We start from the raw sequence: 21484 nt of genomic DNA on the forward strand, positions 1-21484 counted from the left end.
AATTAACCACCAGAAAATCGGAAATGGCACTGTGGCTCAAGTGGTAGAGCACTTGCCTTGAACTGAAGAGCTTAGTGGGTCAGCGCCCAGGCCCAGAGTTCAAGATCCACAACCAACAAAAAAAAAAAAAAAAGAATCCAATGTATATCCTACAAAATTAAGAAGAGGGAGGGAAGAGGTGGGGATGGGATGGATGAGAAGATAATTATATTCATAAACTGCTTTGTTAAATGGCAACTCCTTTGTACAACTACTTAAAGATAATTATAACAAGAGAGACTTTCACGTGTTTGAGGCCGAGAGAAGGATTCAGCTGAGTAAAGGCTGAATATATGAGACGCGAGAGGAAAGGCAAGAGAATAAGGCACCAAGAGAGCAAGCGAGGACAGGATCCAATGCTCAGAAAGGAAAGTGGATGGGAACAAAGGTGGAGGGAGAGGCGAAAGGGCAGAGATGAGGCAGGTCGGGAGAGGCTGACCCAGTGGAGGTGATGCCCCTGGGAACCCTGGGAGCTCTGAGCCTGCGGAGACCACCGCCCTCCCCTTCCTCAACACCCTGGGGAAGTGGGATGAGCCCCCATGACCCTAGAGCAGACCCACACAGGGGCAGGGGACCCTCCCCATGTGGTGAGGTGGGCAGTGACCCAACCAGATGCCAGAACCTGAGACCCCCCCAAAGGAGGGGGACCCCTCCCGTAAGCACTATAAGTGGGCCCCGCTTCTCACTCTCTTACACTGAAGAGCCTGTTGATTCTCTTCCTCCTTTTCCTCCTCTTCCTCCCCCTCTTCTTCTTTCTTCTCCTCCTTTCTTCCTCCTCCTCTTCACCCTCCTGTTCCCCGTTCTCTTCCCCTCCCCCCAAGCATGTGGACAAGCCCTCAGATGGCAGCCCTCCCTGCTTGGAGAGCTGGTTGGGAGCCTGTACCACTCAGCAGTAGCTGAGAGGCTTTCTTCCCTCACTTCCCCTGTCTCCTTCCACGTTCAAAGAAGCTTTGCCTCTGCTCCCACTTGCCCTGCCTGGGAATTCTACATGTGGAGGGACAAAAGGGCCCCACACTCTTAGACAGCCTCAAGGTCAATTTTGGAATTAGGAGGATAAGGAATTCCAACCTGCCATTTTCCCTTTCTCTCCTGCTCCCTTTGCTGGCTGCAGTAAGAAAGGAAAGTTCCTTGTGGACGAGGGGTGTTTGCAAAGGCTGGAGAAGCTGTGGACTGGTGACGGAGAAGGATAGACCTGAGCCCCAGCATGTGGATGGCAGGGCTGAGGATCAGGCTGTGTGCCTGGCTCCTGGGAGCACAGTGGTTGGGGAGAGGGGTGAAGGTGCACAGCGGGGCTCATCTGGGTTGACTCCCAGAATCCCAGAGCTTCCAGGAAGCGCTGCGGTGACAAACAGAGGTCAGGCCGCTGGCTGGAAACACACCCAGCGGCATCACCCGTCAGTGGCTGAGCTGGAGGGGCCTCTGCTCTTCCGGCCGCGCCTTTGGGCTCTCTTAAGTCCACGGTTCTGGGCGGTGGGAGAGGAAGGGCTCTGCCCTCGGAGGACAGGAGGAGAGCAGGGCTCACTCCTGTCAGCTGCCTTCCTCCTGAGGTAACTCCCAATTCCCGCAGCAGGACCCTGCAGTAGTTCCAGTCCCCTCCACCCAGAGCCAGCACAGGATCTTGGAGCACACTGAAAATACGGAGCCGACCCAGAGTCCGGCCTGGAAGAACGGCCCTGAACTCAGCCTGGCTGCCTTCTGTGAGCCAGGGGCTCTCTGGGTTTGAAGGAAAGTCAAACCCAGGCAAAAGCAGCCCCTGGGCAGGCTGGGTTCTGCTTGACCGTGAGCTGAAGGTTGCAAGGTCATTCCCTTTTAACACACGCAAAGCTCCATGCCTCCCATGTCACAAAAGCAGAAAACTGGGAGCTACCTGGAACCACAGCTATCCTTCCAAATAATAATGGTGACGAATGGAGAGGGGAAAGGTGGGAAAATGCAGTCATTATATTCAATGTACATAGGTGAAAATAAAGCCATGTGACTTGAAGGTATGGTTAGGGCTGGGAAAAATAGGGAAGAATGATGGAGTAGTAACGTGGAGCAAGATGCATTGTACTTACAAACATGTGTGTTGAATTAAAACTCCTTGATACGACTATTTAAAGGAATTTTAAAAACTAACAATAAGCTAGGCGCCAGCTACTCAGGAGGCTGAGATCTGAGATTCCCAGTTCGAAGCCAGCCCAGGCAGAAAAGTCCCCGTGAGACTCTTATCTCCAATTAACCACTTAAAAACCAGAAGTGGTGCTGTGGCTCAAGTAGTAGAGTGCTAGCTTTAACCACAAAGAGGTTCAGGGACAGCCCTGAGTTTAAGCCCCACAACCAACGATCGATCGATAGATAGATAGATAGATAGATAGATAGATAGATAGATAGATCGATCGATCTTGAGAAGAACACACAGAGCCATGAAAAACTGTTCACAATAAAGTGTGTCAAAACCAGCCTTGAAGTACAGTGAGGCTTTCTCCAGAAATACCATGTCTAAGTTCTACTGTCGTGTCCTAATTTCTCTCACAAGGCAACTGTCTATCCCTGTCCTTGCCTTTCAACCAAGTTTTATGTTTCTGGTTTGGCTAGTTTTGCTCTGAATGCTGGGAGTGAGACGCAGGGCTCTGGATTCGAGGCTGATGCCCTAATGCTGAGCTGTACCCCCAGCCCATCTGATATCCTCATGGCCACACGACCCATGTCAGGACTATTAGGACAAGACTCACGTGTCTCAAGCCTCCAGAAAATAAAGTGTTGGGTGTTGGACTCGAGGGAGGAGTCTCCTGCTTCAAAACAGGGCTGGTCGAGTGTTTCAGATCTTCTTGATGGAAAGGTTTCAGAATAGCTGGTGCACTGGCCTTCTGCAGAGGAAAGAGCAGAATTTCTATTACAGTCTACTTCCCCATCTGACTTCGCTCCAATATGGCAACTCTAGCCGGGCGCTGGTGGCTCACGCCTGTCATCCTAGCTACTCAGGAGGCTGAGAACTGAGGATCACAGTTCAAAGCCAGCCCGGGCAGGAAAGTCTGTGAGACTCTTATCTCCAATAAACCACCAGAAAACCGGAAGTGGTGCTGTGGCTGAAGTGGTAGAGTGCTCACCTTGAGCTGAAGAGCTGAGGGACAATGCCCAGAGTTTAAGCCTCACAACCGGCAAAAACAAAAAAAAAAGGTGACCCCAGCAGGCACTGACATGTAGAAAGGGAGATGTGAACCCACACACCCCTAGGGCTTGGAGGCAGACATCAACCAAACTTATATTCAAGAACATGATGGGTTAGATTAACTATCTATTCATAAAAGTCTTAATGATCATATTTTAGCCTTCACCATGATAATGGCCATTTCCTCTCAGCTCTAAAATGCTCATAAAAATGGGAGGAAAATCAAAATTTACTTGGCTAAGAGTCCGCACTGCTGTTGTGTGTACCCCTGGGCTTTCCAACTACCGGCCGTGTGGGATGATTTGAACTCAAATTTACATTAATTGAAATAAAATGAAACTCAGCTCCTCGGCTGCACCGACTCATCTCATCGGGTTCTTTCAGGAGCCTGGTGCTGTGTCCGGCCGGGCCTGGCTCAGGAGGCGGGCAGAGGACGGAGATGAGACTCGCTACTTACTGCAGAGCGTGTGCACAGGTGCAGCAAGGCTTGGGCTCTCTCACACCTCGCCTAAAGGACAGTCTGGTCATCTTGAGTGGAGCCCACGGCTGCTGGGGGCTGCAGAGGTCCTGGCAGCTGACCAGAGTAACCATGACACCTGTCTAGACTGGCCACTTTGAATTCTCACCCTCTTTTCCATGGGCCTCAGAATAAGTGACTGTTAAGGTGTTTCTATGAAAGGAAAAGGACATCTACAGAGGAAACAGTCTGGAAGGCTCTGGAAAGACACAAAGGTGGTCAGGGCAGAGGCACCAGAGGACTTGGGGTACCCTGGAGGTGACATTGACGGCCGTGTCTGACTGGCTCCGTCTCTCCGTCTGGCTCACATCTGGCCTGGGGCACGTGGCTAGAAGGTGCTTCTCAGAAGTCACATCGTTCTGGGACTTGGAGAGTTCTAGAAGGCAAATAAGGGGGTGATAGCTGGGAGCTGAGCACGGCTGAGACCAAGGGGAGCCCTCTTCTGAATTCCCCGCCACCCGCGGGCCCCGTGGCTGGCAGGACCAGGCGGCGCAGGCTCAGGGTGCGGGTCCCCTGTGGGACAAGGAGACCACACAGGGTCTCGTGCTTTTAATCAACTTTTTAACTTCAGGTTAGAGATCTACCCTTTGCGCCACATCTCTACTTCCAGCCTTTTGTGGGTTTAATGGGAAATAAAAGGTCTCACGGATTTTCCTGTTCAGGTTCGCTTTGAACCCTGATCCTCATATCTCATCCTCCTGATAGGATTATGAGTGTGAGCCACCAGAGCCCAGCGAAAGCACCACATCTGGCTGCGAGACCTCAGGGATCCCAAGGCCCGCGTGCTGAGAGGCTTCCGTGAGGGACGGAGGCTCCAGGCCAGCCCTGTGTCTGGCTGAGACACTGCCACACGAACCTCTGTGCGATTGTGAGCTCTTGGGCCTGCCCAGCCTGGCAGCGGGGCTGTGCGCCTCCTCCTACGAATCCCTGACGTGCTTCCCCCGACAGTCACACAGCCCTGCCCCTCACGGCCGTCATCCAGAAACCTCTCCGGAATCTTTCTCTGACAGCAGCTAGAAAGGACTCACATCTGTCTTCAGCCTCCGCCAGGCTTAGACAGGCTGTGATGGGCTCTCGTTTCTGACTCTGGGGGAGACAGCATCCCTGACACATCTACTCAGGGCCTACTCCAAGGCCTGTGCCCATCTGGCCCCTATTCAAGTTCATAGCTAAAGGACCAGGGAGAACTTTCCTAAGTAATTTTGGTTCTGACATGCAGACGTGTGTCTGGGTACAATTAGGGAGAGAGAGAGAGAAAGGAACAGAAAGTAAGTTGGCTCGTTAAGAAGCAATGTCACTGGGCACAGGTGGCTCACAGTGGTCATCCTAGACACTCAGGAGGCTGAGATCTGAGGATTGTGGTTCAAAGCCAGCCTGGGCAGGAAAGTCCATGAGATTCTTATGTCCAATTAACCGCCAAAAAGCCAGAAGTAGAGTTGTGGCTCAAGTGGCAGAATGCCAGCCTCGAGTGAAAAAGCTCAGGGACAGCACCCAGGCCCTGCACCAGCAACAGGACGAGCACACAAACACAACACACAAAACAACAATGTCCTCTTGCTCTGCTGAGGCCCTCTCTGCTGCCTCTCCTACACGTGTGGGGCTGCAATCGCCTGTCTTCTTCCTCACTGCCCTGGGCGCCATCTGCAGCCAGCCGCGGCCATTCTTGGCCAGCTCTCTCAATCCTGGGAGACCAAGACCTTCCTGCACGAGGATCACTGGTCCTGGAATGGCCTAAGACCCTCTCCGCCAGTCCTCCCCACCCCCGCTTCCCCACGCAAGAAAATAGAAGACTTACTCAAAACCTGAGGAAACTGAAACTAGCACTAGTGCAGGGCCTCGTGCCCCTCCCGGGCGGCACGTGCCGCCCCTGCCTCTGGAGCACAGCTCCCAGGCTTCAGTTGACTTCCCTTGCCTGACGGAGATGCCGCTCTGCTTCTGGAGATCTCCAGCCACGTTCCACCCATGGCTGAGCGCTAGCTGTCCACACAGGTACTGGGCAGATGTGCAGAAGAGGCTGCAGGCTATCCCTTAAGTGCACCTTCGTGCACCCCTGTGTGTGTTCAGGGCCACGGGCCCAGGAAGGCAGTGCGCAGTGTGACCCCAGTGTCCCCTGCCTTTCTGACTGATCTCTGGGGCTGAGGGATCTCAGGGTGGGATGACTCCAAGGCACTGGCTCCACAGTATTCATGCAAGTGGGAAAGTCACACAGTGACTTGGATTGGAGGCGGGGCTGAGCATCTAGGAAGATGCAGAGAAACTCGGACTGGAACCAGGCTGTGGTGGGAAAGAGCCAGCTGCGCTGCATGACCCTGACATGGGCCACGACCCTGACAGGGACCGCAGGGAGGGAGGGGTGGATGGAGGACACTGTGACAGACAGGCCCAAGCCACACCCCCTGCTGAGAGACCGGACAGGCACTCACTGCTGCTGCTTAGCAGAAGAGCGGGGCTTGGATTTCAATTGTCCTCTTGTGACAGGGCTTGAATAGAATACAGACGACTAATTAAAATCAAACCTTGAGATTGTCTCAGAGCCAATACAGCAATGAGACCATCCACAGACACCTGCAGGGAAAAGGGTGAGAAACAGAAGCTCGGAGAGGAGAAATGGGTGCCCAGGATCCCTGGCTGCTTTTTATTATTTATATATCACATATGTATACATAGCATATATATGTATATATAGCATATTTGTATATATATGTTTATATTTCCCCGTAGGGCTTTTATTGATATGATAATTACATAAATGTTACTGATCCATCTTAAAATAGATCTCCCTAGAAAAAATTATATGTATATGCAGAAAAAATTACACAAAATTAATGCCTAAAGTTCAGATAATTAAGAATATCACTACATTAAAACACTATTTTGTTTAGGCTTTGGTAGAGATGACACAAGTAACATTAGTTTTAGAATAAGACTAATTGCTTAAATTACAGCAGTCTTCTATCTAATAGATATGCTTTTTTAGCTAACAAAATCTCTGCAGTTTAAATTATCTTTTGCCATTTAGAACAAAATTTCACAAATGACTGCAGAAACTCTAGCGATGTGCCCGCTACGCTGGCACAGGCCTACAATCTTCACATTTGGAAGGCTGAGACAGGAGGACCTCAAATTAGAGGTTGGCCTTGGCTACAAAATGAGACCCTGGAAGGAGAGAGAGACAGAGACAGAACAGAGACAAAGAGAATAGTGATGATGCATGCTAAGCTTTTCGTTCTATAAAATCTAAGATGCAATAAATTAAGCTACTGTTTAAGGACATTGTCTAAACGCCCGGCTAGCCTGATATCTTAGGCAGCATGAGAGAAATCTGTCCTCTGGGATTTGCATATTAATAGAAGGAGGAGGGAAAACACATCTCTGAGCAGAAAAGACACTGCAGCGAGCGCTGTGATTATTTGGATGTGCAGATGTCCTGCAAACAGAAGGACAGACATTGTACCAGGGAGGAGAAGAGAATGGACCAGAGCCCAACAGATATTGGGCTCCATGGAGCTCAAAATGTTCTGATTTCGGATGCACTGCAGTGTGTCTTTATGTTTTGTTGTTGGGCCTCTCGAGTCTAAATCTGCCAAGCTCCTTTGTTTGTGCTGCTCAGCTGGGCAGGTACAGGCAAGAGGAGGAGGAATCCAGCCAGTTGCAGGGCTGAACCGACATCCTCTCCCCCACAATGACCCAGAGGCTGCTCTGAGGGTGAAGACAGAGCAGCCTGGCTGCTGTGCTTCCCTGGGTCTCCAGGGACAGTCTGGCCCGAGGCCCCCTGGCTGCCCACACGGCTGGGAAGAACACCACTTACTTTTCATGTGGGTGGTAACAGACAGAAACAAATTTTCCACCGACTTATTAAATCCTCTAAACTGACCAAGTTCATGTAACTGAAACAGAAACAGGAGAGAGAACAAGTTAAACCACCTGCATTTGTCCCTTAGTCCCCAGGCTGCCCCTGCGGGTGTGGTGCTCAGGCTGTGCGAGTGTGAACGAATACAAGCGTCTCTACAGGCGGAGACAGCACAGCCCCCCAAGAGGGGGCGTCCTCTTCCTTCCTCTCTGCGTTTGGGCATCTTCTTTAAAGGGGGAGCACTATCAATGAGCTGTTCACAGATAACAACTGCCTCTTAGAGGTGAAAGGTTATACTCACATAAATTACTTGTTTAACCTTTTTACTTGTTTAACAGGTAAATTACTTGTTTAACCCATCCTGACTCCACAGACAAGAGTGCCAACATGGGCAGAAGGCAGATGACATGGGGCAGAGGGTGGGATAAAGCACAAGATGACCAGGGTGGAGATAGGAAACTCCATCTCCCACAGCAGGAAAAGAAACAACAGAAGGAGATCACTTCTTTCTCCAAGTCTCATTTGACCATGCATCCAACACTCCATCCATCTGCACATCTACTGTCCATCCATCCAACCACATGCTGACCACCCAACTATCCACCCACCCACGGCCAGTCCACTTACCCAGTATCTATCTACCATCCATCATTCACCATCCACCCATTATCAACCATCTACCCATCATTCACCATCCACCCATTATCAACCATCTGCCCATCATTCACCATCTATCCATCTGCTGTCCACTTATCCATAGATGATGACTAATCAACTACCCATCCACACGTTTTCTATCCATTTATCCATTACCCATCCACTGTCTATCTATCCACCCACAGTTACTTTGACCATCCACCTATCCATTCTCCCCTACACTGTCAATCCATCCAATATCCATCCAACCATCCATCTATCCCTCATCTGACACTGTCCATCTAGCTACTCAATAAATATGTCTCAAACACACCACCAGCTTTAGAGATTTTAAAATATCAAGGAGAAACTAGAGCAAGTAGGTCACCCCTGAGCCTCAGCTGGAAATTTAACACCTGGCACTTTACAGTTTCCAAGTACTCATGAGGAAATTGTTGTTTGACTTGTCACAATAGCCTCAAGAGACAAGGCAGACAAAATGAACTCTTTCCACCATTCAGGTTGGAAAAACAGGTGGCTCTTCCAAGACTGCACAGTTAATTTCTTTGGTCAGTAACGGTGATGTTCTACTTTATACAAGGACTCAAAAACACACAGAAGACACATCATCATTCCCAAGAGCACCCACACTCACACACACCTATATGCAACCTGTAAGGCTCTGCATACCTGCCTGCCAATCCAGACATTCAAGGCACATGAAGAGTTGAGAACCAGAGCTGATGACAGGAGTGAGGGGAAGAGGGCAGAAGATGGCCAGCTGACAATGCTCGCAGTACATTGCCACAGCCCAAGAGTGGAAGTGCTTCCCAATCTCCAACTGCGCCTTTGCTCTCTGCCTCCCGGGGAGTAAAAGTTAGATTCCTGGGCTCCGAGGCTGTTCGCCCAACTCTGTAACGTCCTTCCTCCCTTCCCTCCCTGGCTTCCCACCCAGAGGTGCACAAACAGACATGTTACCCTGCCAGGGTTGCCACAGCACTGGTTCTCACTGAGAGGTGGTGGAGTTGGAGGAACCACAGAAATTTTACTGCCAAAGAGAAACATAGGGGTAAGAAATGGGAACTAGGTAAGATACTAGTTTACAAATATACAGCTGTATCATTGTTATATTTCATCACATGCTGAAAAAGTAGTACCTGGAAGACGCTATTGATGATACTTTTATAAACCCATAGTAATCAGATATGTGAATTATTGCCAGCGTCAGGGCTGGTGGGCTTCAGCATTTTGGGCAGAGAGATGTTCACATCTCTCAGACCAATATTCGATACCAGAAATGTAGACCCTACAAATACCTAAGGTATTGGACACTGCGTAAGGTGTCAGAGATATTAATGATTAATAAATGATTGATTTAGAATGTCATAGAATTGCATACAAAAATAATGTCTCTCCTGGTGCCAGTGGCCTACACCTTTCATCCCAGCTACTCAGGGGGCTGAGATCTGAGGATCAAGGTTCAAAGTCAGACTGGGCAGAACAGTTTGTGTCTTAATCACCAAAAAAAGCCAGAAGTGGAACTGTGGCTCTAGTAGTAGAGCTCCAGCCTTGAATGAAAAGCTTGAATGAAAGGGACAGCACCCACACCCTGAGTTCAAACCCTAGGACTGACACAAAGAAAATTTCATTTCCTTAGAACATTTCAGGAAAATTTGAGAAACAAAATAGAACATGGAGTGAGAAAAATACTGGTAAGTAGAAAGTTTCTTATGAGACTCTGCAACCATCTCTGAATCTCTTGCAGGTGATTTAGCCCTTTAAAAAAAAAAAGAAAAGAAAAGAAGAAAAGAAAAAGAAAGAAGTTACATTCCAAAGCGCTGAGTTCTGTGAACCATAGATTGGTGAGTTCTTTCAGGGCGTCCTCTGGGCTCGGAGAGCCGGACGCCCCGTCCTTGCTAACACTCACCTCAGCCTCTGATAAGATCGCAGGAGCTTTGCCCCGACTGTCTCCCGTGTACCTGGAGGACAGATGGATAAAGGTCACTTCCCAGTGAGATCGAATCTGAGGTGACTCAAATACATGAAGCAGTCAGCGAAAATCATGTTCCCAGATCGCTTGTGACTAAAATAGAGATATTTCAGGGTGATAGAAATACTCAAAACTTAAGATTTTGGGCTCTCTATTTCCTGAAAATCACTGGTTTGTACGCTTAAGTGATAAATTATGAACAAATTCCACTAACCCTGTTGTTTATGTAATACAATATACACACAGAGATGACAAGGGTTAGAAATTACTATTAGGCTTTATTTTTAATCATTAAAAGTTGATGTGAGATTAAACCTGAGTAATTTGAACAAATCTCCAGGCTTTGATTCATCCTTTGGAAACATTTCATAATTCGCATGAATATGTTCTTCTAAATGCTCCTTGTGATGAAGATTAAAACAATCTCTTTAAAAATGTAATCAGCTTATTTCTACTTGACGTGGCTAATCATTTCCTAAATCAGACAGCACCTGACACATGACCCTTTTAGTTTCAAGGATAGAGGTTTGTTTGCAGTAGTTTTAAGACCTTGGAAATAAAACCCTGCCTGTCCTCAGTTCTTGAGCCCACAGGGTTTTCCTAGCCTGCACACAGCAGAGGCCAGGGCTCCTGCTCAAACAAGCTTCCAGAAGCCCAGACCCTGCCCTGGACACAGCCTGACTTACTAAGCCAACACGCGATGGGTAGGCTCGCTCTTGCTTCATCTGCCTAGGTTTTGCTTCATTCCACAGAAAGACCTAGTATTAGCATCATTTCCAAAGGACATTGGAGAGTATGACAATGAGCAGGCTATGGGGGAAGGGTGCACACCTAGCAGGAAGCCCCTGAGATCAGGCCCCAAAGCCCACTGCCCAGGGCAGCCCTGGTCCTCAGCCCTTCCCCACGCTGGCCTCAGGACAGGAAGCCTGGACACCCTGTCTGACACTGTGAGTCTACCTGCCTGAAGATGCATTTTCAGGGCTTCACAAGGGGGTCTCCTTGATTCTGAAGCCTCACCCCTTTCACACACACACACACACACACACACACACACACACACACACACACACACACACACACACACACACACAAATACTTCTCTAAGGCAGAAAAAAGGCCTCACCCAAAGCTGCGAGCTAAACTAGTAGAACAAGCTGAGAGGCAAGAAGACAGCGTTACAAAAAGTCAAGAGTCCCAGTGCACCCCAGTCCTGGGGTCAAGACAAAGGAAAGACAGTGAATTCTGGGGGCGAGCCCTGGGGTCTGGCTCCACGGGATCTCACGGGGCTTTGTTGTCATTTTTGTCCTGGACTGCCACAGCAGTGTCCCCTGAGACACAGCCATGGAAACCCGACCCTGCCGCGGCCCCGCCCTTCGCCCTTCGGGGCTCCCCACTGCCCTCTTGCTGCTGGAGCCCAGGCCCCACGTGGCGTGGCGCCCACAGGTCCTGCCCGCGCTCTCCACGCCCTGGTGGCCTTTGCCCTTTCCACCCCAGAGACACCAAATTGCTTCGTATTATCTCACTCACCTGGGTGTTACCTGGCCTCTGCTCCATAATTAATGTCTTCCCCACCTCTCCTCCTCCTCCATCCCCTCTCCCTCTCCCGAATTCCTACTTCAGGCCCCCATCTCAGACCCTCCACTAGAAAACCCCACCTGGTGCCTCCCCCTCCCCCATCCTCCTTCCTTCCTCCCTGCCTTTGACCCCTACAGGTGACCTTGCTGTTGCATGGCTCTTTGCTGCCCCCTTCTGGCTTGGCAGGCTGGGAGCGGTTCTTTCTGAAAAAGGCCACACAGAAAATGGCCCCACTCCTCCAAGGTCAAGGAGCGGCCTGGCTGGGCTCTGATCAGACTCTGCAGACTCTGCCATTTAACGTATCGGATATGTCTCAGATATAAATCGTTCACAACCATTTAAAATGCAAACACAAACACAAAATATTCATTCTTAGGTCACAAGATAAGAAAGGAAGCTGGGTGCTGGTGCACTTGCCTGTAATCTTAGCTACTTATGAAGCTGAGATCCAAGGATTGTGGTTCAAAGCCAGCCCAGGCAGGAAAGCCCACCTTAGCTCCAGCTAACCACCCCAAAGCTGGACATGGAGGTGGGATTCATGTGCTGGCCTTGAGCAGAAAAGCCAAGCAAGAGCACAAGGCCCCAAGTTCATACCCTAGTTCCTAGCACCAAAAAAAAGACATGAAGACAGGAAGTGGGGCATGGTGGTCCCCAGGGCTGAGTTTTGTTGAGAATCACCGGGCGAGGCTGGTCCTGTGGACACGCTGAGCTCTGTGAGCCCGTGAATCTCTGCTGTTTGAAGCCATGAACTAGCAAAGGTTCTTGCCATGTGTTGCTCACCCCAGCAAGCTACAACAGAGCCCCTCTGCAATGAACCCCAACCTTCCCATCCAGGGACACCTGCACGCCATCCTGGGGCCTGGTCGTGAGCCTCTCAGGTGCCCTGTGCCCCCTCCCCCTCCTCCCCACCCAGAGTTTCCTCCACCCACTCCCCTTCCCCAGTGCCTTCAAGGGGCTGTTCGCAGGGTCCCGGCCTGTCCTCACCACAGAATCATGTGGTGACCGAACACACTCACACCGACTGGACTGCAGGCAGCTGCGTGTCCGGCTCCCTTCTGCTCCCCTCCCTGGATGTGACACCTCTGAGGTTGTGGGCCACAACATCTATGTGTCACAGTGTCCTCCCTACCCAGAAGAGGGCTTGGCTAAAACAACACTGATAGTAATTAATACTATTTTTGTATATGTGCATGACCTGAACTCAGGGCCTCACACTCTCGTGGCTTTTGCATTCATGAGTGGTGCTCTACCACGTAAGCCATATCTCCAGTCTGGCATTTTGCTGATTAATGAAGATTCAGAGTCTCTTTCCATTTTCTATGTAGACTAGCTTTGAACTGCAATCCTCAGATCTCAGCCTCCTGAGGAGCTGGGATTACAGGCATGAGCCACCCATACCTGGCTAGCAACCAACAACAGTAAGCACAGCCTCATTTAAGCCATTCCACCAAGGCTGAGTTCTCTACGACTTAGCTCATATGCCACTTCATTTGTTCACATTAAGTGACTGTAATACACACAGGCTCTTCCACAGAGATAAGGATAAGAGAAACACAAGCTCTGCTCAAGGCTGGAGGTGGAAGAAGGTGCCACTCAAACCACTGAAGGGAGAGAGCAATCAACAGCTGGGCTTTTGTTCAAACCCAATCCAAATCACTAGACAGCTTCACATCATTTTTGCATCTAAAGACACAGGCACAGATCCACACAGTAGCTCTATGCCTGCAATACCAGTTAAAAGAGAGGCATAGGTAAGAAGGTCCTTTTTTCTTTAAAATAGTTTTTGTTATTCTTTTCCATTCCATTTTAATTATCTTTGGTGCCAAAACTGTGGCCCCCTTCTTGCTCCCTCACCTCTCTCTTCCCCTTCATCCTTTCCTCCCTTTCTCTCTCTTTTTTTTTCTTCCTTGGCACTAGTGCTTGAGCTCAGAGCCTTACACTCTTGCTCAGCTTTCTCGCTCAAGATTGGCACTCTACCACTTGAGCCACGCCTCTGCTTCTGGCATTTTGCTGGCTACTTGCAGGGAGATGAGTCTTGGATTTGTGTTCCATGCTGGTTCTGACCTGAGCATCTACCTCTGCCTCCTAAGTCACTAGGATTAGAGGCATGAGACACTGGTGCTCAGCTCAGAGTGCATTTTCAGTCTATTTTAGCCCTGGGAGACGTTCTGTGCTAACTCAGCCCTGAGGCTGAGCCCAGAGCTTGAGCTGAAAGACAACAGAGTGCTTGCTCCACTTAGAATACACAGTTCCTATTCCAGGAGGGAAAAAATGAACAAGGACAGATTTATAACCTGTATTCCTCATGCCCTGGCCTTCCCACGCCAGGCAGCCCTGGCTGCAGGCAGGGAAGTACCGTGTGGCCACCCCAGGGGCATCTCTCCAGGAGCTCTGTGGAAGGGGTGCAGTGCCTCTCTGGTCCTCTTTGGGAGCTGGGAGCTGAGAAAGGCTGCAGGGCTCACATCATGGAGCAGCCAGAGAGGTGTAGGTGGCCAGGACCCCAGGGGCAGCCCCTAAGGACCAGGCCTCCACCTGGGAGAGGAGTGAGCCTCCCTCTCTGTGCATGCCCATCAACCAGTTCTGGTGAGCACCGTGGCCACCGGGACTTTGCATAGCCATGGACACTGACTCTGCCCACTGCAATCCAAGATGGGCTCTCAAGTTCCTCCCTTCAGGGGCAACTTAAAGAAACTAATTGAAAATATAAATTAACAAGATAATAGTAGCTGTAAAGCTCCCCAGACTTAGAAGAGATGGACATCCAGCAGTGTAAAACCCAAAGAGGTTTTTCTGAAAGGCATTGTTTAGACCAAGCTGACTAAAGTTAAAGACAAACAGTTCTAAAAGCAGAATTTAAGAATGCCAAGTCACACACTAAGGAACTCCCTTGCAGGCCAGGAGAAAATAGGTTGGTAAAGTCAAAGTATCAAAAGAAAAAAATGCTATTCAAACATTCTATACCCAGCAAAACTATCCTTCCAAAATGGGGAAAAAAAACAAAAACAAAAACAAAAAACAAAGCCTTTCTTAGACAGGCAGGAACTAAGGGAATTCATCACCACAGATAGACCTTATGAAAAACACTTAAGGGAGGCCTATAAAGAACAGACTTATGCACTTCTACCAGACCAGCTAGGCAAGAGAGAGAAACAAAAGGGAAGGAAGAAGCTGAACTATCCCTCTTTACAAAGAATTGGATGTTAAAGCTAAAAATTCCATAAACACACACACAGACACACACCTTATTAGAATGAATTCAGTAAAGTTGCAGGAAATAAAGTCAATATACAAAGAACTCTACGCTGAGAACAATAAAACATGGGTGAAAGAAATAAGAAAACACGGAAGTGGCACTGTAGCTCAAGTGGTAGAGTGCTCGCCTTGAGCTGAAGAGCTGAGGGACAGCGCCCAGGCCCAGAGTTCAAGCCCCACGACCGAAAAAAAAAAAAAAAAAAAAAGAAAAGAAATAAGAAAACACATGCAAAATGAAGGGCTTCACACACTCGTGAACTGGAAGAATGAATACTATTATCTTTCCTGCAAAGCAAGCCACAGATTCAACGCCATTCCTACTAAAATACAGCAACGGTCTTCACAGAAAGAGAAAACAAAATCCTAAAACTTGTACAGAACACAATAGACTCTGAACAGCCAAAGCAACAATGAACAAAACAAACCAAGATGAAGACATCACAACACTTGACAAGTCTAACAGTAACACAGACAATCCGGTCTTGGCATAAAAACATACAGATCAATAAAGCAGCAGAGAGAACCTAGAAATAAATCTGTACATTTATAGCCATCTAATTTTAATAGTGGCACCAAGACTATATGCTGGAGACAAAACTTCTTTAAATAAAAGATGCAGGGAAATCCCACACACAGAAGAAGGAAACTAGACTCCTGCCTCTCACCAAATGAGAAAAGTGAACCCAATATGGTTCAATGACTTAAATGTTATACTTGAAACTAAGAAACTACTAGAAGAAAACAGAGAAAATGAAATATTAGTCTGGACAAAGATTTTTTTTTTGCATATCACCCCTAAAGCACAGGTAACAAAAGCAAAAGGAAAAAAGAAAAGTGGGATCATATTGATTACAATGTTTCTTCATAGCATACTAAATAATCAGCAGAGTTCAAATACAACCTACAGAATGGGAGCCCTGTGTCCTCAGCAACTTGACTTCATTTCATTCACGAGGCTGAGTGTCCTCAAAATTCCTGTGATCTGATGGGCTATACCATGCTGCCCATATAAGAAGATAAAACTCTGAAAAATTGGCCCTGGAAGGGGGCAAAGTTATTTTCCATCATAATAATCATCATCATAGATAATGATCCTAGGTAGGTGTACCATGGATCACTGAGAGAATGAGTGGGAGCTATGTTAAGATTTGGTCTTCCTAGATTGTTTTATTTCCCCAATAATTACTGGTAGGGTGAAAGCCTGAGTAACTGGCTTGCATGATGCATTTAACCGTGTTTAAACCTGAAAGGTGTTAGTACTGAAAACTGTCAGCTGTCTGATTTTTAAGCTTGAATAGCTGGCAATAAAACTGTAAAAGAAAAAGAGAGAAAGGAAGGAAGGGAGGGAGGAAGGAATGGAGGGAGGGAGGGAGGGAGAGGAATGGCGAAAAAGAAAAAGTAAAATATGTGCATTTATTGTAATGAACCAACAGAGGGCACAATATTATATCCTTAGCAGGTGCCAAAAAAAATGAACATTTCTAGTTCCAGTTTTCTAGTTATTAGAAACCTAAAATAACACACAGCATAACTGCTCATTAATCTGACTTCCTCATCTATAGTTCTCCAATTTAGAGTGCATTTTAAAACACTCCTAGAGGGACCTGTTGGACATTGCCTCGTGGACTGTCCACGCCTTGCGGAGTCAAGGCCTCTGAGTGCAAGCCCGGGAAGGTTTGGGGCTTCCTGACACTTGGGGGTCCTGCGAAGGTCCAGTGCAGCACAGAGAAACTCCCACTACAGCATATAAAGAAAATGCATAATTAAGCTCCTTAGAAAAAAAAAATCCAGTATATAATCAGTAAAATAATCAGTAGATTATTTTGTGCCCTCTCCTTGCAAAGTGGAAACTCCTCGGGCTCATTTTTGCTTTTTCTCAAATGTTTATAATGGTTGGGAAATTAACACAGTAAACAGTGCCACAATGAAGCGTTCTATCAGTGTAATCCTTACTACTCTGGAGTCTGAGATCTGAGGATCAAAATTCAAAGTCAGCCTGGGCAGGAAAGTCTACGAGACTCTTACCTCCAGTTAACCAGCAAAAGGCCAGAAGTGGAGGTGTGATTCAGTTGGTAGAGTTTCAGTCTTGAGCAGAAAAAGCCAAACAAGAGTACAAGAGCAAGCCCTAGTACTGACACATACATATAAAAATAGTGCCACAATTAATGTCTATGATTCTTTCCTGAATTATTATTTATCTCTGTCTACTTTCAGGGAGATTCTGGAAACATTTATCTACAATAGCACATATCTAGGAGGACTATTAAAAGAGAAATAGGAGAAGCAATAAAAAGGAAGTTGACAAGTGGTAGAGCGCTGGCCTTGAGCTGAAGAGCTGAGGGACAGCGCCAGGCCCAGAGCTCAGGCCCCACGACCAGACCCAAAAAAAAAAAAAAAAGTTGAGTGATGAGAACAGAATGGCTGCTGGGATTACTTCAATCAACATTAAGCTCCTCTCCAGGAGAAGGGTCTCGCTTGGCGTGTGTAGCGTAGTCACTCAGTGTAAACCTGACCAGCGCTCCTGCCAGGGAGCCCTGAAAAGAGGTAGCAACGTGCTTGCCTCTATCTGCTGTCTGGGCGCCATGTTTTCTTCCAGATTTCAAATGAGCTTGGCTGAGAAGCGTCAGGTCCCGCTCCCCCACCCCATCAGAGGAGTCAGGAAAACCATCCAGGGGAGAATCTCACACCAGCCAAATCTGCAGCTCAACCGCCAGCGCTGTCCCTAAAGACGAGGCTCACACACACACTGACTAAGGTAGGGGCTTGATACAGCATCACGCGATGACTTCCAGGATGCTGAAACCCGTGCTTGTGGAAGGGGGGGGTCCTGAGAGGGGTGGGCAGACAAATGGGGAGAGGAAGCTGGGCGAGTGCTGTCCTGATATTCAATGTACATATGTGAAAATGGAGCCCGGTAACTTGAGGGGAGGGGGGGTTGGGGGAGGTGGGGGAGAACGTGGAAGGAGTGACGTGGATCAAGATGCATGTCATTTAAAACAGTAACAATAAAGACAGACCTCTTGTGTCCATATCTTGGGGTTCATTTCACTTAGCATCAACTTATATAGTCATCTGTACATGGTTTTTTGAGCTGTTCAGCTCATCTGATAAGATTATCCTATATGGATGCTAATTATTGCAAATAAGGGAAACCATGGGACCTAAATTTCTTTGGGACTGGGTAACTTCACTTAATATGATTTTTTCCAAGTCTTTCCATTTCCTAACAAATCGGGTGACACAAACTGACATGCTGCGTTGGACCTTCTTGCACAACTACTTCAAGATAACAGAATAATGATAACAAAGAAGATAGAAAGAAATGGTAAGGACCATCAAACACAAGGCTTTCCTTACCACCAGCTGATTTGGGGATAAGGTTAAATGGTCTATTTCTCTATTTTAACTATGACTAGCAAATGTGTTTCAAGTCACCCCATTTCCTCTGAGTCAGCCTGAGTTGTTTTTTGTGTTTGTTTGGTTTGGTTTTGTCTTTCATGGGGACTGAACTCTGGTACTGGGCGCTGTCCCTCAGCTCTTCACCTCAAGATAGCGCTCTACCCTTTGCACCACAGCGCCACTTCCAGCTTTTTCTGCTTATGTGGTGCTGAGGAATCGAACCCAGAGCCTCATACATACAAGGCAAGCGCTTCACCCCTGAGCCACCTTCCCAGGCCCTCCGCCTTTGTTTCCTCATCCTCTCCCATTAGGGATGAGGAGAGCCACCCCCTGGCGTGCTGCCTCCTCTTCAGGGTGACACAGCCGTGTCTGGGGTTTGTCATGCTTCCACACAGGCATCTGGGCGACCAAAGCACCATCTGTTCTCTCTATGGTTTAGTCTCAGCTTCCGATCACTTCGCCACGTCATGCTCAGACGTGAGTACCATAGCATATAACTTGTTAAGTTTAAAATTCCAAGGCCTTCACAGTTTAATCATGACCTGAAGGAACCGATGTTAGCCAATCGGCTTGTCTCTTGTTCTGCTTCCCAGTTCTCACCTTACAAAACCAACTGTCCTGCTCTTCGCAGGGAGGCAGAGTCTCATTTGATTTGTGTGGAGGAAGCTACCCCAAGTCCCAGATCACAGTGAAAGCCAATTAAATCTAGGATTAAATGTGTTGTCTAAATTCATCTTTTGACAATTCTAAGCCCATAAGGCATTTTAAAAATAAAGCCTCAGCACCAAATACATTAAAACTAGGAATCACATTACTTTTGTAAAGGTTTTAAGAGCACTTACCTTCAGTTGGAAATTTCTTGGCTCGTTCCTCGAAGAACCACTCTCCAGTTTTTATTTTCACATTTCTGAGAAGCAAGCAGAAAAGAAGCCTCAGACAGAGGCTTTGTATTTGGTTCCAAGAGATGTGGAGGTTATATCACAAAATACTAGTCTTACACAGGACCAAACTTTTCTGCACAGATTCCCCAAAGTTCCAGAGTCTCCTGGGCCAGCATATTTTACCCTGCACACAACGCATATATGTGAATGCAAGCCTATTGGTAGATGCTTGTACCCAAAATATCAAGTTTTAATATTCCTGAATAAATACAAAAAGCAAAAACAAAGTTGTCACAAAATGACCAATTTACCACATTCACAGTGGAAACCAAGGGCATGAGGGAAAAGCTCAGATTTCCCTCAGAAAATGACCTTTAAGTTAATTTTAGTTTGTGTTTGCCAGAATATTTACCACGAGCCAACAGAGCAGACCAAACTGAGCTGGCTCGTGGGAGGACCTTGAGCCTGGAGTCTGGGGCTGATCTTCTGCGATGGAGATCCGAGGATGGGGCCCGAGGGGACCTGACTCAAAGCCTAGGCACGCACAGGGCCCTTCATAACCGGAAACCGAGGCACCCGTGTGTTTCACTCCCCATGGTTTCTACATTTCTACATCTCCAAGAACCTCAAAAAAATGTAAACTTCTTAATGTCCTTTTAGGATATCAAAGGGAAATTTCCACAAATATTATAAACTGTACCCTTAAAATAGTGTACCATATGAAAGCCGGGCCACTGGTGGCTCATGCTTGAAATCCTAGCCACATTGGAGGCTGAGAGGTGAGAATCACAGTTCAAAGCCAGCTTGGGCAGGAAAGCCTGTGAGACTCTTAGCTCTAATTAATCACAGAAAAATCTGGAAGTGGTGCTGTGGCTCAAGTGGTAGAGCATTAGCTTTGAGCAAAAAGTTGCTTAGGGACAGTGCCCAAGCCCAGAGTTTGAGCCCCAGGACCAGCAAAAAAAAAATAGTGTACCATAGGAACCACAGGTGCTTGTCCTGAGTAAAGCCCTGGGTTTAATCCCTAGTGAAAACAATCAGCCAATGTTTAGCGACATTAACTGCAAAAACACCAGACAAAGCAGCTTGCAAAGCTGAAAGCAACGTGACTTGTCTGTACGCGTTTGCCCAGCTGCTAGGTAAATCCCGGTTAAATGTCCTTCTCTGGTGGTTCCTGTCTGTAATCCTAGCTAATCAGGATGCTGACTTCCGAGGATCAAGATTCACAGCAAGCCCAGGCAGAAAGCTCCATGAGACTCCTATCTCCAGTTAACCAGCAAAGAGCCAGAAGTGGAAGTATGGCTCAAGTGATTGATCACTGTCTTGAGTGAAAAAGCCAAGTGAGAGCTAGAGGCCTGGAGTTCAAGGCCCAGTACCAGCACCAAATAAGCAAGACCTGTGTGCAATATAGTTGAAAACCTCATTACTCCAGCTAATCCTGCAGCGAAGATAGCAAGCTGCGAGACAGCTTCCAGGAGAATAAAATCGTGAGGTTTGTCATAAGGTCAGCTGATCTGATTTCAATGTTCTTACAGGAAATAAAAAGACTGATTGATGAGATAAGCTCCTAGGCTATGAGAGGAATCAGAGGATCAAGATGAAGATAGAGAGATGTTTATCAAACTTCTAACAACACTTCTTGCAAAATATTAACTGTCCCCCTCTACACAGCCTCAGAAAAACAGCAGGCATCCCCTCTGACACATCTGTGCCAGCACAGCCCCAGGGGCTGCGGCCGAGAGTGAATGGATATCTTCCCCCTACCAGCATGTTAAAGAGGGATCCAAGATGCATGGCGTCCAGGGCAGAGTGTAATGTATGCCACGCCCTCCAGGGACATAGAGCTGGGGGTTGGGCACCCAGACACCAAGCAGAACTGTACTGAGAGGAGAAGCAGGGGTTCAGAGAGGGGCTCACCCTGGTGAGCTCGCAGCCCATAGTAAGCATTAAAATGATATGGATAAAACATTGTATAGGACAGAACACTAAGGCCCCTGAGCCATCTGCAGTCCAGTGGTCGCAAGATAGAGGCCGTGATTCTCAGTGTGGAACATCTAACTAGGCAATGAGCTAAAGGACAACTCAATGCAACCTTGTTTAAGGCCCTGACTCAGAAAATGGGCAGGGCCCCATGTATCAACCTATAGATCTAAGCTGAGGCCATGAGAAAGACACAGGGCAGGAAACACAGCCCTAC

The 21484-nt window shown here is 47.8% G+C and overlaps 1 protein-coding gene across 3 annotated transcripts in view; it reads right to left on the minus strand.

The window, feature by feature from the left end:
• The window catches only part of Sytl3 (synaptotagmin like 3), a 66767-nt gene that overhangs the window by 29358 nt on the left and 15925 nt on the right, over positions 1 to 21484 (minus strand). For 2 of the 3 annotated variants that reach the window (XM_042702063.1, XM_042702062.1), the window contains exons 4-9: positions 19252 to 19316; positions 10121 to 10172; positions 9172 to 9241; positions 7516 to 7594; positions 3959 to 4083; positions 2754 to 2888 (exon numbers count right to left, since the gene is read on the minus strand). In XM_042702063.1, coding sequence (XP_042557997.1) covers positions 2754 to 2888; positions 3959 to 4083; positions 7516 to 7594; positions 9172 to 9241; positions 10121 to 10172; positions 19252 to 19316 — 526 coding nt within the window. Of the gene's footprint in view, positions 1 to 2753; positions 2889 to 3958; positions 4084 to 7515; positions 7595 to 9171; positions 9242 to 10120; positions 10173 to 19251; positions 19317 to 19407; positions 19443 to 21484 lie in introns of those variants that run through there. The other variant, XM_042702064.1, reaches the window with a different exon arrangement.

This window comes from Dipodomys spectabilis, unplaced genomic scaffold (assembly GCF_019054845.1).
Source record: "Dipodomys spectabilis isolate Male_0828 unplaced genomic scaffold, ASM1905484v1 ptg000302l, whole genome shotgun sequence".
NCBI classification, from domain to species: Eukaryota; Metazoa; Chordata; class Mammalia; order Rodentia; family Heteromyidae; genus Dipodomys; species Dipodomys spectabilis.